Raw genomic sequence first — 23,683 nt, 5'->3', positions numbered from 1 at the left:
GGGAATGTCTTTGTTCTTGGGTTATTCTCTTATGTAAAATAAAACGCCTCATTACCAGATTGTGTTGTACAAATAAGATGCTACCATATTTAGAGACTTGCACTTTTATCCAGTCAGTACTAGTCCCTTTTAAATTTTAGGTGGAAAGTTACTGTGGGCAGTGACCATGTATCACGTTGGAGATTCAATTCAAAACAAGAAAAAAATACATCCAATGCAGATTATTGACTGTACTGTCCTACTGAAAACAAAGAAGAAGTTACCCAAGGAGTTTACAGTGAGTTGGAAATATGACATTCAACATCAGTTATCACCACAAAAGCAGGAATTGAGTCTAAGTGCTATGCCAGAGAGATATGGAGCCAAGAAGGGAATGAGATGAATCTCCAAGAGGTGGGATCAAGCAGAAGAGGCTCTTGAGGTGGCTCTTAATAGTGGGTAGGATTTTGAACAGACTGAGGCTGTAGAAGGAAAAAGTGGTCATTTCAGGGAAGGGATTGCACAGAGAACGGAAATATGGAAACATGCTCAGAAAATCTACAGAAAAAGAGATTAGCCCATGAAAACACTTCAAAAAACTGGCTGGAACTAGGTATTGGGAGACCTTGAACAATGAGCCAAGGAGCTTGCCTTATTCTGTGGGCATGCAGATACTCAAAGTATCAAAAGGTTAAGGCTCAGATGGTTGCTATGCACATTAGAAACTATAATGTTGATGAACAGCTTCTAAATTGCGGCCACACAAAAAAAGGGACTTGCCCATAGAAGTGATTGCACCTAGAACTCTGTAAGATAAAAATGGTAAACTCCTAGTAAGATGGCCCTCCGTAGGATAACTAGATCAGGAAACAAAAAATAAGACTAAGATAATTAATTAATAACTAGAAATGTTATCTGAATATATAAAAATAGTCAATAAAAAATACTTAAAAAAAAAGAACAATATCTTTCAATGTCAATAAAGAGTGCAAATCAGTCCAAAACTACTATATGGTCATTTCATACCCCAGCTTTAATATTTCAGTATCTTATAATACAGATTTGAACTCAACATTACTTCTTGATGATTTTCCTCGAGCATATTTACACTGTGGTTTTTGCATGTGATAGGCACCTTATGAAGATGAAGTCATTTCCTACATTTTCCTTCTTTCCATTTAAAATCAGATAGACTACAATCTGCTAATGAAGGAGCGCACCGTTCCTAGTGACAGATTTTTACATGGTCAGAAATTACTATTATCATGAGATACCTGGCCTTTGTGTTACTTGGATATTTTGAATCAATTCTTCATACGTCGCCTTAGCACTACATTTACATACCCTACATAATATAAACAAGGAGGAAAAACTACCAATATTTTTTACATTATCCTGTGCATATTTTTATAGAGGATTCCAATTTTAATCGAAGAGACTCTGAAGATACAATTGTGTATAAAAAATAATTTCTTGGGCAACCTCTAGATAAAACATTGTAATAATTTCTATAATAAAAAAGGGAAATTAACAAAACAAGATAGCTATTTCTAGTACAAAGGCTCATCGGATAAGCCACCTAAAGAATTGTTTTTCTAAATACAGATATCCCTTTCTTGCTCTGTACTGATAAGATTATAGGTAAAATTTTAGAAAGCTGAAAATCCTTTTAAATAATACTTCCTTTAGCTTTAATCACAAATAATTGCCTCTTCTGGTGCTAATGAGCATGAGCACCATGGAATGGAATGTAATTCTGCCGGTTCATTCAGGGTAATGGCTTTGTGAGCTAGTGACACTGCTGAGAAATCTAGTCTCAATTTCCTAGAGCACAATAAGTGAGCAGCAGTACATTTTTCACTTGAGGAAGATTTTCTAGCCTATGCAAATATAAAAAGAAAACCTGTTATCTGTTGATAAAAACAACAAAGTATGTTAAATAAAGTTTTATGTGTTACTCTTTCCTTTAACAGCCATCAGTTCCCTGGATCATGAAAGTGAGTAAAGCACTTCACTTACTGAAATCAATGAGAAACCGTCCAAATCCTTGCCTTTGGTGCTGGGGCATGATCATTATGCAGGAGACATTATACTTCTGCTGGCAAAGCTTTTCCTGAGGGAAGGAGAAACAGATCAAGTATGTCAGAGCTCTGCTGAAGTGGGCAATTCCCTGCACCTGCCAGTGTCCTTGTACAATAGACCACTAAGGTGAGCCAATGTGTTAGGTCAGGATCAAGCAGAATAATCCTACTGTGTTGATCAATCAAACTATCAGCTAACAACAAACCATCAACTCCAGGCAGGCCTCTCAATTTGCATTTTTATCCCTGAAAGTTGGTACCATAAAATATGAATAAAGAATCCAAGTAAATATGAGCCAAATGAAACCGAACACAGACATTATGCAAGAAATGACTTCTTTGCTCAGACAACTTGGGAGGTGGGGAAACAATGACAACAACAACAACAACAACAACAACAACAACAACAACAAAACCATCCAGAGAGTCACCCAGGGGGTTAAGGTAGGATTTAGCTGGCTACCTTGCTAAATAACTTACAAATTTGTAACATCTGTCTTCTGCCTTGACCAGTGAAAACTAAAATAGTGTATGTGCAGGTAGAGCAGCACAAATACATCTGTCTCATGGATAAACATTCAAAGTAAAAAGCTCGAGAAATAATCAATCTGCGTTTCAAACCAGGAGAACAAATCAAAACAAAAAAGACAAGAGCAACAAGAAACCCCAAAGCCTCCACACAAAAACGAGGCCAAAATGTTACCAACAGTATAAAACTAGGAGGAAGAATGAGAAGAATATGGAGGGAAGCAGTTCTTATAGTTAAGGAAAAATCTGCAATCTTCATAGGATGTGGCATCAGAGCAGCAATATTTAACTGAGAGTACACAGAAGCAGCCAGAGCCTGCACCGAGAAGATCTGGAAAAGGCTTTTGAGGTTGTGAATGCTCTGGCCAAATATAAACCACAAATAAGGCTGACCACAAATGGCACTAACCACATGAAAGAATAACTTCAGAACACCCAGATCTTTAATGAACCTATTTGAAAGATCACAGGAAATTGTTGTGGAAAAAACCCTACAGGGCAGAATTAGAGACTTCTTTGTGAAAAAGATGTGCTCCCAACACTTGCACCTTTGTAGCTGTCCTTGGGAGTCTCTAAGAAATGAGGAGGAAGAAATCATGTGTCAGTTTCCCTAAGAAACTGGACTGTCCATCACTGGATGTGCACATTGTGCCAAGGGTTCAAGTAATTAGTATTCTTTGCAAAGTCAGACAAATGAGTCACTCTATCTAAAAAGACAAGTATTGTGGATTGAAAGGATTCCTCCTTTATGTCATTTTTTTTGGTCCCAAACCATTCCTTCCTTTAGACATTGTAATACAGTCCAACCCTCCCCTCCACCCCACCCCACCCCACCCTTTAACTAAGTGTTACTACAGCTAAATTCTAATCTATGGATAAAATAACTGTTTCTTCTTTCTCTCCTGTTTAAAATCATCTACTACTATCTGTTTGGGAAGTCAAAAGCATGGAATGATTTACACTGAACTCTTCTAGGACATCTTGGACATTCCTCTGGCTATAACCTCTAGAATTTGGTTTAAGTAAAACCCCAAAGGGCCATAGTCCTTCACACTCCAAATGGCACATTACAATATGGTTTAATTTGCATGCACCTAGACTTTTTAAATGCTTATTTTTTAGATTTTTGTTTTACAGCACTGCCAAAGAATGAGTTTTCCATGTACAGTAAGAGATAACAGTAGTTGCTGCCATGCTGTAAAAGAAGCTGTGACAAAATGAGAAAAGTTTAGCTTGTTCTAAGTATGATGGTGGGTCCCCTGGGAGAAGAGAGGCAGAGACTAAAACCTTAACAGACACCATCAACTCGAGACCCAGAGGCCAACTTGAGACAAGGCAGGACCAAAAACAGCAGGCACCATTAAGCATCTACATTAAAATACAGACACATTTAAAGAAATGCCATTTTCTAAGAGGAAGGAAAATCATGACCACTATTCTTGTCTCCTTTTTTTTAAGATTTTATTTTTAAGTAATCTCTACACCCCATGTGGGGCTTGAATGTAAACCCCAAGACCAAGAGTCACATGTTCCACTGACTGAGGCAGCCAGGCACCCCATGACCACTATTCTTTTCGAGTCATTGGAGAAAACGATTTTTATAAACCTATACAAAGGTAAGATATTTTACACATTATATAAGCAGATTTCCTATTTAGTGTTTTATCTTGTGTTAATGCTCTGTCATCTTTTGAATCTGTTATGTGCGAATTAACTTTGTCTTGTTTGTTGTTTTGGAGCTTTACCAAACGTGTGGATTAAAATACTGAGGCTATTTCTCATGAATGCTGTCACTCATTCATAGTTTCATTTACGACTTCTGGATTGATTCTCAAATTTAGAAGAATTGCAGTTTGTAAAGGACCTTCATATATATTCTATCTTTTGATATTCCATGAAAATGACACTTCCGTAAAGCATTCCATTTACATTATGTAAGATTCATTAAAATTCATTTATCACTCAACATGCAAAAATGTATCATAAAATAAATAAAATACAGGGTTCAGATCATTTACCGTGTGCATAGAAATCTTATAATTTACCACCCTGGCACATTAAACTATCTTGTAGGTGCCTAAGAAAAGTTAAGCTTATAACCTGACTCAGTTTTTCCTTATTGCCTATGAGTTATTTTCAGAAGCCTTTGAACAGAGGAATGTGAGTAAAAAAGACAAACTGTAACCACTCAATATGTCAAGGGCTTCCCTGTATTAACAGCTGGAGATACTCAGGCTTTCTAAAGGCGAGGCCGCTTTAGATCTTAAAACAATAGCATAGAGTGTAAAAGACAAATGAGTAAACCCAGTCATTATATCACCTTGACTGTCCAAATGCCAACGTTCCAACTCACTGCGATACTGATGACCACAGAGGGAATACAGTGAGGAGAAATGAGAACCATCTCTTAAATGCTACACTACTCTGAAACCTTCAGGTTGACACCACTTAGGGAGGGAAAGGAAAATAAGCTTAACATTAAAAAAAAAAAAAAAATCAAAGATGCTAGGTGGTCTGCAAGGCAGCAATTATAACATTACATGGTTGCTGACAGTCAAGACAGCAGCAAACTGTGCTGAGGTCCTCTACACACTTTCTAGGCACAACTTTTACTGTTTGTTTGTCTTAATAAGCTCTGAACAAGAACCCGAGCTTTGCAGAATGTGTCACTTATTCAAATTATAGTCATAAAAAAGGGCCCTGTTCAAAGAACTGGGCTCTCCCAAAAACATTTTGAATACGAAAATGAAGGTCATACTGGCTCTTGTTTTACCTTAGAGAAGTATCCAACCAGATGACAGCCCTTTTCATCATTTTTTGTAAGGACATAAAAAAGGAATGGCTCGACATCATAATACAACGTTTTGTGGTCCAGGAAGAGCTTGGCTAACAAGCAAAGGTTTTGGCAATAAATTTTGCTCATATTCCCATCAACCTAGCAAAAAGAAACAGACAACATTATTTAACATAAAAATATTGCTCAATATAAAATCATTTTTATATGATATTTGGGAAAGTATATAATTTTATTTCCAAATCCCAAACTGAGAGATTAAAATACTCCATTAAGCACATATAAAGTCAACCAGAAAACAGCTGTCACTTGGCAAATAAAAATTCCATTTTTTCTCTTAAATTAGGGTGAATTTAAGTTAGCTTTAATTTAATTTAAGTTAGCTTAAATTTCTCTTTAAGCTACCTGAAGAGAGCCAAAAGCACCAGTGGAAGACTCATTTTTAATTGTAATGTATTGCAAGTAAAAAATGATCAGGCATGTCTTCTCTGTTTGAAAGAAGTAAATCTGAATTAAAGAAATGTCAACACATCAAAATACTGCTCAAGGAAGTTAAACTTTACATTGTTTTCAAAAGGACTTCATGTAAAAATGAAATAAATGAACAGTATTATTCTGATTCCTCAGAAGTGTAGATTAGCAAAAGAGGATTCCATTTTGGTTTTATCCCAAGCATCATTTTAAATATAATTGGAAGAGATCAAATTTCTATGTTGGGAATACTTACTGAGAAAGTGAGATGAATTTCAACCTACAATAAGTACCATGATTACAGTCTACTTGTCTTCAAAATAAAAGAATCAAGCTGTGATACTGATAGTTATAGACAGGAGGCTAGGCACAGATGCCAATTTCTTTGATCAAATGTAGTTACATGTTGAAAACCAAAAGCACAGCAGATTCAAGAATTTCCCTAGCACTATTCTTAGGGGAAATGGATATTTGCTAACCAGAGCTCTGTAACAATGAACTTGACCATTCTCCAGTCTCCTGTGGACCATACAGGTTCTCATATTGCACAAATTATTTTTAGACTTCATATAACTATTTCCCTTGGATGAAACCTAGGTCCCACACATAGCAACATAATCAAATATGGGCAACAGATACAGAGGATACAATTCTCTCTTTAATTAAAGGAAGTTTTTATGTATTTGAGAGTATGGTCCTTTTGGAAATGATAGGACATTACAAAAAGGAAAGACAGAGATGTATGTGTCCATGAAGCAGAAAAACAGAGAGAGGATGATGCTGAAGCAAATTCTTATCAGCTGTGTAAGGTCTAATATCCGTGCTTTAAAGAGGGATAAAGACAAGAAAATAGGAATTTATGATTACTCTTCATTTATTTTATAAGTTACTTAGGAAACTGCTAAGAGAAAAGTTTCCTACATGCTGTTCTCTAAGTATTAACTCGGATTCTAGACTAGGGATCTTGGCACAGATAATCCAATTCCTTCAAATATTTTTATGTATAAATTTTACTAATTGGCTTTTCATTTTTCCCCTCTCATCTTGGTTATGGTTCAAAAGCACCTGCCCTGAAATAGCAGACCATTCTTAACAGCCTAACAAGACTGGAAGACTCTCCTAGGATTTATGAGAGCTTCAACCCCACAAGCAGATTCATACTAATTTACTTAACAGTTACTTAAAATGAGCATAGCTCTGTTGACTCAATTAGGTGGGGCTGACTAAGTAGCATCCCAAGACTACGCAACTTGCATTCAGATCTCCCTCTAGCCCAGGGGTCCTCAATGGGAGTGATTTTGACTCCCAAGGGACAGTGACTATGTCTGGAGGAAATTCTGCTTGTTACAATTGGAAGCAATGTGCTGCTACTGGCATTTAGTATAGAGGCCAGGGATGCTACTAAACACCCAACAATGCACAGGGTGCCCCTACATCAAAGAATTATTTAGGCTGAAAAGTGTATTGTGCCCAGGCTGAGAAACCCTCTGCCTACCCTTTGTTAAGAACTACTATATTATTAAATCTTCCCAGCAACAATACCCTTCCTTCCTTTAGGCTTATCAAAAGAGCCTGATATAACAAGGAAGAGGGTCTTTAAAAAATGCTAAGGTGCAGCTGGAGTTACTGTGTTCTCTGATCAGCCTTTGAAAAAGTAGTGGGCGCTGTCTTGTCTGCCGAGAGGTAGTTTAGACAATAAGAGAAACCTATGTATGACTCTTCCCAATATTAAATATATGCAAGACATTACAGACCAGAACTAAAGTGAAATGTGGGGCAGGATAATAAATTTCAGTCTGAACAACTCAAAAGTAGAGAAACCTAAGGAAAAAGTGTATTTCAGAGAAAAAAAAGACATCACGTCTATGTAAGGAAGGCTTGTTCTGAGCACCCATGCATGGAAACAATGCACCAAGATGGGTAACAGAAAAAAATAAGACAGGGCAATGGAAGTGCTCAACTGGAGTAACGAGAATAAAGGAGAGAATTAAGGATCCCCGAGAATAGGTAATAACACAAAAGAGAGGCATGGTCTCCTCAAGGCACAAGTGACACAGCTCAACTGGATCCTTGAAACTGACAACAGAACATGATTAAACAATGAAACGGTATACAGGCAAAGACCTTTGCTACTAAATCAATTCTGAAAACACAAAATGTCTTTAAGAACCCACAATGACAGACACGTGGCCACAAGGGGTTCCTGAGAACAGCAGATTTCTCCAGGGGTGGCCATCTCTCCAGATGAGGGGGGCAGTCCCAACATCTGCTGGGGTCTCACCAAAAGGATTATCCACTCTGCCAAGAAATGGATGGAAACACAGGTGGTTGTGTACTGAGGAGATATGTACAGCTGCTCAATTCCCTGGAAGAGTGAGCACCTGCCAGACATTGGCTGGAGCTGCTGAACAAAGCTAATTTCTCCTGCCAAAGAAAGTAGAATTTACAAAGAGCTGAGAAGATCATAAATTCACTGGTGAATATATCTGGTGCAGACAGGGATTTGGGAGAAGACAAAAAAGTTAATGTGATGAAGTAGGAATTCATCATCAATCTAAATGGTTGCTCAATATGGTTAAACATTCCAAAACATGGAGATATTTTACAGAGCAGTCTGAATTTGAATGCTGAAATCGAATATACTGTGTACCTTCTAGAAACAAATCAGTACATAATCAACAACTGTAAGTACTAGGTTTCACAAGCTGAGTTTTTTATTTACACATGCTTACCTCAAATACTGAAAGGTCTTTCCTTCGGTAAATTTCATTTGCTGGAGGATGAAACCATCCACATTTCTTTGAGTGTCTTAACAAAATATTTTTACTTTTCATATATTTAAGACAGAATTCACACAGGTAAAGCTTTGGTAATCTGTTAAAATTTTAAAATCAAAGAATCTATCAGATTGATTATACTGTTCAGGGAAAAAAATATTAAACATCGTTCAATTTTCTCCAAATCATAATAAGACTCTACAACAGTATTTGAAAGAAATCGTTTCAAAAGAAGAAAAAAAAAAGAAAGCCAGTAGTAAAGAGAATGTACAAACTTTACATTATTTTTCAGTAAAATAATATTTGCTGCCATTATTTTGTGAACAAATAATTTGTTTCCTTAGAAATGTCATACAAACAGACAGGTTTTTAGACTTGGAACCACTACTCGGAAAATCGACAATAAAGATGGCCTCTTGTCAGGTAACCATGCACATTTTTCAAATTTCAGATTTCATGTCATAGTTTCAACAGTATATATGGTCAGTGGTGTAACTGCAATAGTCTTTTACTCAGAGGAAAGTGAATTCATTATTTTAAAAAATGATTTATAAGGCAGAGAAGTCCTGGAATTTAATTGTTAAAATTTCCATTTATGGATATAGTTATTTTCATAAATATATATGACAATAAATGTAGAAAAATCAAAAAGATTTTAGTTTCTACCAATTCCACTGACTCTGAATAACATTACACAGATTTCTCACCCATGATGACTTTTTCTCCACCTTTAAAATTGTAACATTCTTAATGTGTGCCTGATCACATTTAAACACATTGCTAGTATTGTAAGAAAATGTTTAGAAGCACTTTCCAGGTCTTTGGGGCATAAGAAAGGATAGAATGATTTGGGCGAAAATTAGCTACAGACTCAGATAATAGTAACTTCAAATCTTGGAGTTATATACAAATTTTACTCAAAGCTCTCAGAACACATGAATTATGATTACCCATAGAAATTAAAGCTCCTAAGTATTTTTTAAAAAAATTGTTCAAGAACACACAGGCAAGTGATATAAGCTGGAAAGAGAAACCAAGACTCCTGAATCTTACTCTGCCACTGAACTTCTAAAACACCCTCCTCATTTTCTCTAGTAGATGACAGGTTAGCCACCCATCAGGTAGAGAAAAGGACAAGATCTACTCTAGAAGAAAAGCAAGTTTCAGATTACCAGAAACTTTGCAGGCTAAAACATTTGATACTATTAAAGTGTATCCTGATGTATCAGAAGGAAGAAACCTGTTCACAAGATACCCACTTTTAGATATATTAGTTCAAGACAATTTCACAGCTAATCTTAGATCAAGACAAAAGAAAACTCTAATATCACTATTTTCTCTTCATTTTTAACAAGTTAGTCACAAATAGTTCTAAAAGATCTGGGGAAAGGTCTCTTAAGGCTACCCACGACCACCTACTTTCTTTGATTTTTCATTCTTCTGCTACATTTCTGTAAAAAACTTGAAAACAAAATGTCAGAAATCAGAGAGAAAACTAACAAGCCTAATTAGGAAAATGAAAAGGGCAACTGAGAAGAAACTACCAAGTATTTTACAATGGCTAGGTTTTTTCCTCCTTATTTGGTTTCAAACACAAAGAACAGTTGTCCAATTAACCAGAGAGAAAGCATGGTCTTAAAAGCTAAAAGGAAAAATTTACAATGCCTGTGTAACAAAGGAGTGGAAGGAGTTTACATAGAACAGCGAATACTAGTATAAAACGATGCTGGCACAAAGTAATAGTCTTGGACTTGGAAGTACTTGGATTCGACGATCAAAATTTATGTCCTAAAAAAATCATCTAATTCTTGCTGTAGAACTGAGTATTTCCATTCCTCACATACATGACATTAAAGTTATAGACCTTCCAGGATATTCCATTACCTTGCATATTCCTGTGGGTAAGGCGAGGAGTACCAGGTTTGGATTTCATATTTCCCAAATTCTATTACAGAAGGGTACCGGCCACAGTCTTCCACCCCACTTTCACACTCTATTTTCTGTCAGAGAAAAAGAAAAGGAAGGAAATAAAATACATGTATTAGAAGAGAATTTATTCACTTACATTTTGGTTCTTTCACTAGTGGATATGAAAACCTATCAAGAACAGAACACTAATCTTAATTGTGAATTTTCAGGTTGTTGAAAACACATCATAGGGCCTTGTAAAATAATAAATTCAGTGTAAGATTCATATACAAACAAACTAATACCACTAAGAAACAGTATTACCAAGACAGGAAATGAGTACAAAGGTAAATACATAAAAATGTCTATTGAACTGAATTTAATGATCTGGTACAATGTATTATAACTGAATAAATTATAAGATGACATGGCTGTTACATACTCTTACAGTTCCTCCATGAGCACTGTTCCTCCATGAACTACCAGTGATCCCAAAATTGTGAAATCACAACCCTAAGATTGTGAAAGTCTGCATTTTAATATCCATCTCCTTTGCTCCCCTCACTCCAAGCACGAGGTTAAGAATTTTGCCTTCCTGATTCACTGTGTTATTCCCAGTGTCTAGCACAGTGCCTGATACAGACAAGAAATGTTCTTGAATGAAATGCCAGTGTTACTGTGTTGGAAAGAAAGGAAGGGCTTAAATGTTTACATGTTTCAGATAATGGCCTGTTGTTGTTCATCATGTCTACCTATGAATGCCAGAAGTAGGCTGGAAATTTTATAATATTTAAGGACTTCAAATCTCAAAGACGGAGAATTTTTGACATTTATCCTAGCCAAATGAAAACAATTACAAAGCATACTGAAGGAGCAGAATGGGGAATGGAAGTATCCAATAGCCCCTTAAATAAGAAACCTTCAGAAGTATTTAGCCCAAGTGGCTGCTACGAAAAATAAAGCTTAAGAGACTACTGCTATCCCCCTCCCCCCAGAAAAAAGAAAAAAAGGGTTAGGTAGGATAGGGAGTCTGTGAATAGTTTGCCAAAGAAACTAAATGTGGTCTACTGACATAAAAAATTCATACTTCATTATAAATCTGTTTTTGGGAAGTCCCAAAGCCTTACCTTTCAATGTTTTGGTGACAATAAACTAACTAGAGTTACTCTTTTAAGTGGGATCATTTAAATAAATTACTGGACAATGAAACTAAAAGTGATTATAGCTAATCATGCAACAAAATATTGCCTTAATCAATGCCAAAGTGTTAAAATTACAAGACATTTTTCATATGGCTGACCATCTGTGTTGGAAGATGGACTGGTAAATTTAAACGTGATGGTCTTCTTTTTAACCATTTAAAACTATTTTCTAAATTTCAGCAAAAATAATCAGAAATCTAGTCCTTCACACCTAGAAGCACCTTCCCAAATCTGCTTCAGCTGCTGTTACCTTTTGTGAGACCAGCTGAGCCCTTATCAACTTTTGAGAGTACAGAAAACTCTACAGAGCCACTGCTTTTGAACCTATATCTTCTTCCACAAAAACCATCATGATAACAGTTAAAGGACCACAAAGGATTTTGAGGGGGATTTTCTGTCAAATCAAAGCAGTAATTTCATAATGGTCATCTATGTAAAACTCACATATTATCCTTGTTGCTATAATGTGGTATCCTGGCCTTACCTCCCAAGAAAGTTCCTGGGCCTGCTTAAAAACATCCAAGTCCTCTTCAGTAACGGTATCCTTGTTTCCAAGCACATTTATATCTGTACTTTCTTGTTTGATGCTTATTTTGATTTCAGTATCTGTCATTTAAAACCAGCAGAAAGCGTATTCACTGACTTGAATCATGAATAACCACCATATATTACCAAAATGGCACCAAATTAGCATAGCGGGCAAATAGGGATTGTTTTTAAGCTTTAGAAGCTTTCATATCCAAGCACTGCTCAAAGATCCAGCAGTGCCCTTTCCCTGCTGGACCCAAATTTTTATCTGAATTACCACTGTCATCTGTTATAGTTTCAATAAATAAATGAGGGAAAGTAAGAGTAACACAAAGCAAAATCATATTTTTCAACTGAGATCAGAAATTACATCAATGTCTCATTATAGAATTCCCATTACCCCTTTTGAGATTAAAAAAAAAAAAAAAAATCAACCACGTTGTCGAAATGACACATTTTTGTTTTTTGTTTTATAAAGGGTAGCAAATGTAACGGGCCAATTTGTTCAAGGAAATCATGAAATCAGTTTTCTCCCTACTGTGACTACACACACAGACACACTCTCACCCAAAAGCACACTTCACAGGATCACAGATCAGGCGTTGTTGAGAAGGAAGCAGGATGAACTTTGTCATGAGAAAGCAATGGAGCAGAGGGAGCTGAAATGAGCAGCTGAACCCACCCCACCCCCCCACCCCCTGCTGTGGGAAGCGCTGACAGCGTGTGCAGGCAGCGTTGGGGCTGAGGAGGCGGGCATAGCAAAGTGCGTGGCAGAAGCATGACAGTGGCTACTCATGCGGGACTACAAAGCCATAAGCAACACTATGAAGGCATCTGGGGGTCCTAGTGTCACTACAGATGGAAATAAATAATAAAAGGTGGGAGAGTATTAGTTGGAAAAAAAACAAGATTTTGGAGGTTTAGTCAGCATTAGAAAAAGGTCAAAGTTTCACTGCTTCTGTATGAAAGTGAAGTGAGAACAAGAGAAATAGCTAAGACCTATGTGACAAATAGGAATTGATTGATTTATTGTTTTCGGGGTTGGGGAGAAAGGGACGGGACGCAGGTTTGGTTGGAGCTTTGACCTTTTGCTTACCATCATCCTGATCAGGTTTAATCCTTCCGTCTGTCAAGCTCCCCTTCCCTGGTGAGGGGGTCCCCATCTGAGGGGTCACTTTATATTTTAATCTGCCTAGCATCCTGTGCTTTTTAAGGAAAGTTGTTCGCTTGAAGTGAGCAATTGCTTTAAAAATACGTCCTCTAGCCATCCCCCAGCTAGAGGAGGAGGAGTGAGCAAGAAACCTACTTCTAATATCTCGTTTTCCAAAGAAATGGGCTTTAGATTTTGCCGTGGAAGATAATTCAGATTTACGACGCATACGTTTGGGTGGTGCATAACTTGGGTGTCCCTTTTTTCGAGACTGTCCCTGAGTGGTATAGATATGAGAAAGTCCATCAAAGAGTGCCTTCAGCTGGCTGTTATTAGTAAGACTGCTAAAGGAGGGCACACTGGACTGGCTGGAAGAACTCTGGGGAGAGGTAGAAGAGGCGGAAGTGCTGGACTTTTGTGAACTGGGGCTCTGACCGGAGATGGGGGTTGGGGGTGGAAGTGAAGAAGGTGGAGGTTTTAGCTTTTGTGTGGTACCTGTAGCCAACACATGAGAAGTGCATGACTGTTTCTGAGAGACCTTTTTCCTTGGACGGTAGTGCTTTGAAAAGTCTATTATTTCACCTCGTGATCTGCGACCATCAGGTGATGGTGTAAAAAACTTAGTAAGGCCATCAATGAGCCCTTTGGTTTTCTTGTTAACTTTAAGTGTAGAGGCAGAAATGTAGGTGGAGGTGGTGGTGATTTTGGTGGTGGCACCAGGCCGAGTGAGGTCTGTAACAGCCAATCTGCTGCTTGAGTCCTTCCCAGATGCAGCATGACCAGATGAAGGTGTGGTACAGACTTTAGTCTTTTGACCCCTACCAGGTGACCCCCTTCCTGTGAATGCATTCATGGATCCTTCATCACTGGTTACAGACCTAGGCAAAAATTTAGAGAATAGTATCAGCATTTAATAATAGAATTATAAAGGTATCGAAAACAAATTTATAGCAACTAGATGCATTCAATGTGCTTAAACTTAAGAAGCTGGACTGCAACCCTAAGAACTATTTTTGTGTGTGTGCCTCCACCGAGATGTTTGTAGAAACAATTAGCAGCCGCCACATTTGCATGTCATGATTCTCCCAGGACCCATCCAAGAGGCACTGGAAGAAGCCATGTGGACCCAAGGGCAATAGGAGTAAGAAAAGTTTTGAAGAGACTAAAATAACACAAGTGCCTTCATTATACTTAAATAAAAAAGTTACCCCTTGTGTAGTCACAAATAATTATGGTTTCCTACGTCTTTTAATAAGTCGTATTATCTAGAAGTGAAAGAATAAGCTTATCTAATCTCTAGTTAGAAGCAATTTTAACTCAATTGGAAAATTTATATACAAATAGAATTTGGGTAGGTCTATAAATTAGTAACTTTTTTTTTCTTTTTTTTAAGAAAATGTTAAAGAAAGCTTCTTCCTCTGGGCAGTTTATGCTTAGGATGATAACATAACCAATAATACTCTCTAAGTAGAGGAGACGATTAATTACAGCATAAAATATTGCTGAGAAAAGGACAACAATAGCAAAAACTGAAGAAATGATTAAAGAAAAGCTACAGCGGGTCAGACATGGCATGGAAAGTCTGGTGAAGAAGCAGCACATTTACCATGGTCATTATCAGATACTTGGCATCAGAATCTCTGTACGCTATTTCAGTTCATTTGATGCTGGTTCTGCCATACAGCTGTGTGGTCAACATGGACCAGAGGTCACACCACTACCACAGCTGCTTAGAGGAACAGCAGCTGCCTGCCTTCACCTCAGGCTAGGGCTTGGAAAGCTACCCATTTTGCAGCAGAATTTTATACAATAGAAACATTTGCATGTGAATTATGGTAGTGCTGGGGCCCAAGAATGCACTTTCAAAATTATCAATTTAGCTGAAGGCTCATAATGAAGAAATGGAAGCCTGAAAATGATATGATATCAAATTATAAAAATATCTTAATTACAAACAGAAGAGCACATTTTAGTGGTCATCTTGCACATTAATGATGAATTTCAGCAGTCGACTCAAGTGGATTCTGGTGCAGAACGACAGGGTGAGCCACCGGGCTCATCTGAGGCAGCTCTGCGGCCAGGAGCTTTGCCCGACACCACTGATAGAGCCAAATCGGGTTAACGCTGGAGATCTCACTGGAGATCTTGTGTCACAGGAAGGGTTACCAATAAACAGTCATCCAAGCTAAAATGTTTCACATTACAATACCGCATTTGGACTGTATCTGGAATCGATTGCCCAGAAAGGATAATATGCTTATAAAGCATGTAAAAAGGAAAACTCCCTAGACTGTCTTAAAAATTCCTAAGCTCAAAGGACAATTTTGGACAAACAAAAAGTTAGGACTGGTGCCAGATGCAATTTTCAGCTGTGTCCTTTGTTTAGAAAGTTTATATCCTAATTTGGTTTTTTTAATTGGGCCCTAAGGATACAGTCCCATTTTGAGAACAATGCTTACACAGGATGAATGCAAAAACATATAAATTCTACTTCAAATGATGCTAATATGAAAGATTTTATTCATAAATGTTTCATGTGTGCCTCTAGAAATTAACAAAAATTCCATTTAAATATGTCCACCAGTTAAAAGGGCTTTCACAGAAAACTCTATTCATTGTTCTATTTCTCCTCTGGGAGACAGAGGTGCAGGAGAATATTGTTTTTCTGAGAGCAGGTAAGGTAGTGAATTGCTTCAGATCAAATGAGGGGGAAGAGTAACAAGTAAGATAACTGGTGTTTGCTCACAGGGTGTGCAGAGCATCTATTCATTTCTACATCACAATGACCCTTTCACTAAAGCCTAAAGAGACTGGAGAAGGTCTTATTGATAGAACTACTTCAGATATGCAACTCTGCTGATTTCATTTATTAACACCTTATTTGATGTTGAAAGCCAATTCTATATTCGAAGGTTAAAAAAACACATCCACTTCTCCCCTTATCTTTTCTCTACTTCTCTAAGTAACTCCGGTTGAATGTTCCACTGGGCTTTAATGGCAACTATATGGCAACAGGTTAGTAGATTATCATAGTAGATGTGCAAGCCACTGCGAACATATTATTTCATCTGTATATCTGAACACATGTGCACATACTGAATGGTTCTAACTCTTTGTGTGCAAACACGAGGAGAGTCATTTATAGGTTTCTTGGAAACTCCTATTTCATACAAGGGATCTTAAATGTTGTAATACTAAATTAGCACCAGAAAAGAGAAGTCGTGTTTCTAAAATGCTATCTGGAGTGACAAGAGATTCACTATAGATGTGAACAAATCCCTCTCTTGTTTTAAAATCCCCACAAAAATATTTATGTAATTAAGCTCTTCTAATGCTCAGCCAGTAATAAAGTAGGCAGAATGATTCTTTCCAATTCTTACATTCTGTTTCCATCTTGCTGCTTGAAAAATGTCACTTATCATCACAGATACTGCCAACAGAAGATCCCCAAATGCCAATTGTAATTAAAAATGTTATTTTCAAAAAATTTCCACAGCTATGCAAAAGGAGCACTATTCCTTGTCCCTTGAGTTTCTAAAACGATGCTAAAAAGATAATACAGGGGCGCCTGGGTGGCGCAGTCGGTTAAGCGTCCGACTTCAGCCAGGTCACGATCTCGCGGTCCGTGAGTTCGAGCCCCGCGTCGGGCTCTGGGCTGATGGCTCGGAGCCTGGAGCCTGTTTCCGATTCTGTGTCTCCCTCTCTCTCTGCCCCTCCCCCGTTCATGCTCTGTCTCTCTCTGTCCCAAAAATAAATAAACGTTGAAAAAGATAATACAATCTAAGGGGGTTACAATCGCCTATATTTTAAAGCATAAGATAAAAGATTTCTTTTGATAAGATCTCAACCTACAACAATCGTTGCTTTAATTTATTTTTCGGTCGTCCAATGGGTTTTGCATATCGTCGTTTTATTTGTGCAGCTTTCTCATGAAGTAGTTTTCTTCCCTTTTTCTTTGGTCTGCAGACTTGGCAAATCCACATCCCTGAATTAATATATATATGAGAAAAGTATTTTAATGTTTCATTTTAGGAGAGATATTAAATATAAACTGCAGTGGAAATAAGCTGTCCAAAGATATATGCCTGTATGCAGAACTCTACTCTAGAACGTAGATATTCCCTTTTGTCATTCTCCTCAGGAAGCCTTCATTAAAGGTCACTCCCCCCACCCCACTCCCCCCACCCCCGCCCCTGCCCCAACCAGGGTCAAGGTGGTGAGAACAGAGGGCTGTCCCTATCTCAGAACCCTTCTATGAGGCTTTCTGCAAGATGTCACCAAACCTCCCTCCACCACATAAACACACATGAAAACCCGATCCTGCCGGATATTAGATATCTTTTGATTAGAGGGAGATGTTTTTAAGTTAATTGGTTTTTAGAATCTCTGGGAAAAAGGAATTTATTTTATTTCTTTCTGGAAATCTTCCATGCTAAAAAAAAAAAAAAAAAAATCAGTATAAAATATAACTTTTAATTAAAACAAAATTTTTAAGGACTCTGAAGCTACAAGAATTAAAACTATACATCTGGTATAGAGAAATAGGTCACTGGACAAGAATTTTTATACCAAAACAACTGAAACCTATAGAAGTTTAGCCTATCAAAAAGGTCATATTTCAAGTCAGTGGGGAAAGGATGAAATGACTCAGTGAAGTGGTGACAGAACAAATAACCATCTATATGGAAGGAAAAGAATTATTTCTTATCCTTTATAAAAATAAATTCTAGGCAGATGAATATTATGACAAAATTAAATGTTACCAAGTACCAGGAAAAATATGTGGTTATTTATTTAATTTAAGCATGACTGGCGTTTAAGACTGAAGCCATAAAGAAAAAGATTCATGGACTGGACTATATAAAAATATAAAGAACTTCTACAAATCAGTAAGAAAAGGTTAAAACCCCAACAGAAAAATGATTAATGGGTAAAAACAAGCATTTTACAATGATATACAAATAGCTAATAATCAAACATATGTTCAATGTCATTACTTAAAAAAAGAATCAGACCTTTTTTCTATTATATCAAATTGGTACAAATTGTAAATAATACCACTGTATTTCATCGAGAATGAGACACTATGGACTATAAAATGCACCTGATTTTTTATAAAATGTGTCTCAGATTCAATGAAATAGAGTAATGGTAAGTGTTGGTTACAATACAGGGAAACAGATATTCTCACACACTGGTGGTCTGTCTGAAAACTGATAGAACCTTTCATGTACACAGCTTTTGATCCAGCAATTCCTCCCCTAGGAATTTATCTTAAGGAAATAATTGTGATAGAAAAAATTGAAAACATTTGTAATATCCACCATTGGGGGTTAAGTAACTTATGATTTGTTTATACGTGGGGTTGCAAAATCAAATATGTTCAGGAGCCACCCAACTGAAGCAAGCTGGAATTCAAGACAAGAGGGAGTAGTGAGATTGGGGCAACATGCATACTCCACCTAAAGGAAGCAAATTCAAAATTTTAAAAATATTGTATCAGCTCACCTGTAATGCCTTTAAAGAAGTCTTCAAAATATATGTATATGTATATGTATATGTATATGTATATGTATATGTATATGTATATGTATATGTACCAACAAAGTATAACTGTGGCCCATAGTCAACAGGTTTGCTACCCCAGCTCTATACTATGGAGTTCTATGCACTCATTAAAAACTGTGTTTAGGAGAACATTTAATGATGTGAGGATGTTAGAATCTTATAAAGATGAAAAAAACAAAAGATTACAAAAACATGTATAAAATGTTCTGTTTCTTTTTAAAGGTGTGTAGCGAGCTGAGAGGGAATTCCTAATGGACTGTTCTTTTTATTCTGTTCTGCCACTCTGTATTTACTAAATCTTTCACAATAAAAATGAATAAATTTTGTAATATGGCAGTTATTTTTAATGTTTAATATATTATAAAATGATGAAAGGAGACTGAGACAGAGACAAAAGTCCATATTCCATATGGATATATTCATATAAAATAGTTCCGATGCTCATGTTCAAATTATCAACTAATGGCCAAGAAAATGGGGGTAGCTCATTTCGTAGGAATTTGGAGACATCATTACAACCATTATGGAAAATAGGTGATTTCTCACCTCTGAGCATGGTACTGAATAACATGAAGAGTGTTCAAAACTTCTGACCTACCTAATCTAAATTGATCCTAATAAGGGAATGGTTTTGGGAAAGGAATGGTCTCTTTCTTACCCTTGTGCTTGAATTAGAGTCTTTATTACATTACCCATAAACTAAATGCTTTTACACTTCTCTGCTCACAACATGTGCCAAACCCACAAGTATAAGGAGGTGGAAGGGATGAAAAAGTGCTTAAGGAACCTGTATCCCTCTGAGCTGGACAAGGCTAATGAGTATGTAATAAAACACATTTTTACTATGTTTTAAAAGTTCACCTTTTGGCATTCTGGAAAGTGGGGGGTCACAGCACTCCATATGGAATCCTCTATCACAGGAGTCACAAAAAAGCATATTATCCTGTAAGATAACATATTAGAGAGTCGTTGAGACTGAAACCAACTAACTGTAAAAGGCCACAAATTCTCTTATTATCTGCTTAATAGTAATTAAATATAACGAAGGGGTACCATGATCCCTGCTGAAACCTGAAATCACGTGTATTTAAATCTTCAAATAGAAAATAGCAACTGTCTACAAGAATGACAAACCTTAACACTGAGAACTAGCAATTTACCTGGAGATGGACTACTGAAAGCCATACTTACTGCATTTTTGCCTTGGATTCTACATGCACTGCATGTCTTGCACTCGATGCACTGCCACCTTAAGGCCTTTACATTTGTTGTTAATTCAGGACAAAATTTCAAACAGGATGGGTGTCCTACAAGAATAAAAAGCAAATTGCTTTATGGGAATGGTGCTTTAGATTTTTTTAAACTCCCATTCCCTCATTGTTCATAGATAGTGATAATGCCAGTTAAAGACCTAAAGAACTGGAAAATACAAAAAGATCAGAGAATCCAAATGATACTTCCCTCTCTGCCTTTTTTCCCCTGTATGTAACTGAGTGATTATACAAATGATTCCTTAAGAGAAATTTGGAAAATTTGTACCAGGTTCCAATCAAAAGTCTTGGAGAACTTGAAGATAACATGCTCAAATCATGTTCTCATTCCCGTGCCTTCTGTTAACCTCTTGCCCTGGCCCTCCTCATCAGCCACCAATGACCCACAGTTTGCTGGTGTGCTGGATGGTGAGAGGAGTTACCGAAGTTCATATAATTCCTGCTCTGTATACTGGAATCATAAAACTTAAAATGACAGCTAAGTAAAATGGGCTGCTTAATAATACAACTATAAATGCCAAAAATAAATAAATAAATAAATAAATAAATAAATAAATAAATAAATAAACAAACAAACAAACAAACCAACAGTATACAGAGAATACCCCATTGCTGGGATATGGAAAGAAGATACTATTGCCATCTTGCCCCTGGTCCTTGAACTTAAATTCTGAAAGTAGAAGCAGAAATTGTGAATCTGAGAGTTAAGAAGTTGGAAGATCCACGTCAAATGGAATATGCCAAGAAGAACACCCTCAGCAGGTTTCCCCCATTTTTCTGAGTGCTCACCTTTTCCACACAGTTTTGGGCACACTTTATCTAGCAGCACTCACTTCACAGAGCAAAACTCGAGACCCTAAGCAGCAACACCATTCAAGGAAGCCACCCAACCTACACTGAGTAATAGATTCCTCCAAAAGGCTTGGGAGTGTGAGCCTAGTCTCTTTGGAAGGCAGTTCAGTTTAAAATGTGATGGTCTTTTATCACATAAACCTGAGATCCCTAAACTTGATTTTATTTTTTCTAAATCTGGTCTTAAAATAGTAAGAACATTAGTAAATCCCATGTGAAAGAACTTATAACCAAGCTGCAAAAGAAACCTGAGGGTAATAAAAAAAGCAGATTCTGCAATTTCAAAACTGTTTTATAATTTCCTGACTTTGGCAGGCTCATTGTTTAAATATGTTTTTTGGGTTGCTGCCAAAAAGGTCCTCCTCCCTAAAGCTTAACAGGTGCTTCATAAAATTCCACCCACTAGGAGATTTGGCTTTTTGAAGTAAAAACATTCAAAATCAATCATCAATACCGTTAATAAAAGCACACTATTCCTGAGCTAAAAAAAAAAAAAAAAAAATCTAAACATCTGTATTTAAGATGTTGAGCAAATAAAATGTTGTCATAGGATTACAAACTCAGGCTTCAGAGACACCCAGGCAGATGCATTTAACCTATGACACCATTCTTTTAGAAGGGTTCCTCTCATTCAAATGAGTACAGGGGGAGGAAGTTTAAATATATAAAAATGGTATCAATCACCTCTTTCTGCTCAGGAATAGCAAACAAAGACAGCTTGCTTGCCTACTTTAAGAAGTGTACTCTGAAAGGAGAGGGGAGAGATCTACTTTGATCAGGGTTCTCCCTCCCCCCCCCCATAGTTATGGGGGGTAAGAACTCAAGTTTTAAAGAACAGCAATTTAAATTCCACGCTTAAAATGGGTCCCATCAGCTTAAAAGTATACCATTTACTTCTTCCCCCCCCCTTTTTATTACTTCCTGTAAGTCATACATCACCAGCACATATGACCTCAATTTCATGCACTGAATTTTTCTCTACATTTAAATCTGCTTTTGTACCTTAGCTTAATATTCAGTAACTAAGGTAATTCACATCTTATTTTAGTTTACTACTTATTCTCACCGAGATCCTATGGAAAATACTTTTTAATAATTACACATTTTAAAAATTAAAGGATTTCAGCCACTGTCAATCAAGAGCAAGGAATATTCCTCCTCTTATTGCTTTCTCTCACTTTAAGCACTATTATATCTCAAAACTACCATTTAAGCTACCCTGTCAAATTCTAAAATCTTCAGCCTATCTTCCCTTTAGGCAGCAATCTTACCTTTATTTAGCTCAAGAGAATTGGCCATAGATCCCTTCCAGCTCTAAATTTCTATGATTCTGTAAAGGATGCTGAGGGATGAAGAAACATTTCCATTTTATTTTCTCACGGCCACTTTAAATTAATACAAAAGACTGTAACTGAGCTTGAAACACCACTACACAATTATAGTAATTAGATAAAGGACAAAAAATGCTATTGATAATGAAATTCCTTACCTCCTATTTACCCATTCCAAAAACTCAACAATTCCCTCTAAAATGTAAGTTCCCTCTGCTCACAATTCATAGTGGTTTGTCTTTTTGGAGTTTGTTTTGTGATGTGCAGTCAACCAGATTTGAAAGAATAATGTGTATTTATTCACTCATTCTTTCTTATTATGAATACATATGAAGCATAGTCGCTTACAACAGTTTTATCTAGCAAAACCAAAGGAATACTGTTTAAAATAAAAAAAAAAATACCAATTAAACCACAAACCAGTAAAAATAATTTTTGGAGGAAGTAAAAACTTTTTCTCTGTGGGAGAAAAAAACTATGGGCTTTGTAGTAGACAGAATAATGCCCCCCAAAGATGTCTATGCTGTAATCCCTATATAACCTGTAACTATATTACCTGACACAGTAAACAGGACTTTGCAGATATGACTAAGGGTACAGGTCTGGAGATGAGAAAATTATTCTGGGTTATATGTGTAGGCCCAATCTAATAACAAGTACTTAAAAACAGAAGCATCTTTTCTAGACAGGTTAGTAAAATGAGATGATAAAAGGAAGATGTGAAAGACTCCACCCAGTTTTGCTAGCTTTGAAGATGGAAGAAAGGGGAGACCAGAAGCCAAGAAATATGGGTGGCCTTTTGAAGCAGGGAATGTCATTCACCTAACAGCCAACAACAAAATGGGGATCTTGGCACAGCTAACGTACACAATGGTGAAAAACTGAGAGTTTTGAGTGTGCCTGGCTAGCTCAGTTGGTAGAGTATATGACTCTAGGTCATGGGGTTGTGAGTTCAAGCCCCATGTTGGACAGAAAGTTTACTTAAAAAAATAATAAAATCTTTAAAAAAAACAAAACAAAACAACAAGAAAACCCTGAGAGCTTTCCCCCCGAAGGTCAGGAAGAAGCCAAGAATGTCCACTCTCACCCCTTTTATTCAACAGAGTCCTGGAAGTCCTAGCCATAGCAATCAGATAAGAAAAAGGAATAAAAGGCATCCAAATTGGTAAGGAAACAGTAAAACTTTCACTATTTGTAGATGACATACATGGTACTATATATAGAAGCCTCAAAAGATTCTATG

General features: G+C 36.8%; 1 protein-coding gene across 6 annotated transcripts in view; it reads right to left on the bottom strand.

Annotated features, from left to right (window-relative positions):
- KAT6B (lysine acetyltransferase 6B) overlaps window positions 1-23,683 on the bottom strand; it is a 191,839-nt gene that overhangs the window by 35,845 nt on the left and 132,311 nt on the right. For 3 of the 6 annotated variants that reach the window (XM_045439679.1, XM_045439680.1, XM_045439678.1), the window contains exons 5-13: window positions 20,178-20,293; window positions 19,848-19,929; window positions 17,271-17,403; window positions 13,365-14,296; window positions 12,225-12,346; window positions 10,515-10,630; window positions 8,586-8,727; window positions 5,362-5,523; window positions 1,999-2,092 (exon numbers count right to left, since the gene is read on the bottom strand). In XM_045439679.1, the coding sequence (XP_045295635.1) occupies window positions 1,999-2,092; window positions 5,362-5,523; window positions 8,586-8,727; window positions 10,515-10,630; window positions 12,225-12,346; window positions 13,365-14,296; window positions 17,271-17,403; window positions 19,848-19,929; window positions 20,178-20,293 (1,899 nt within the window). The remainder of the gene's footprint in view (window positions 1-1,998; window positions 2,093-5,361; window positions 5,524-8,585; window positions 8,728-10,514; window positions 10,631-12,224; window positions 12,347-13,364; window positions 14,297-17,270; window positions 17,404-19,847; window positions 19,930-20,177; window positions 20,294-23,683) is intronic. The other 3 variants (XM_045439683.1, XM_045439682.1, XM_045439681.1) reach the window with 2 other exon arrangements.

The sequence above is a fragment of the Leopardus geoffroyi genome, chromosome D2 (assembly GCF_018350155.1).
Source record: "Leopardus geoffroyi isolate Oge1 chromosome D2, O.geoffroyi_Oge1_pat1.0, whole genome shotgun sequence".
In the NCBI taxonomy this organism is placed as follows: domain Eukaryota; kingdom Metazoa; phylum Chordata; class Mammalia; order Carnivora; family Felidae; genus Leopardus; species Leopardus geoffroyi.
The sequence above is the reverse complement of the archived record's forward strand: the minus strand, read 5'-3'. Positions and strand labels throughout refer to the sequence as shown.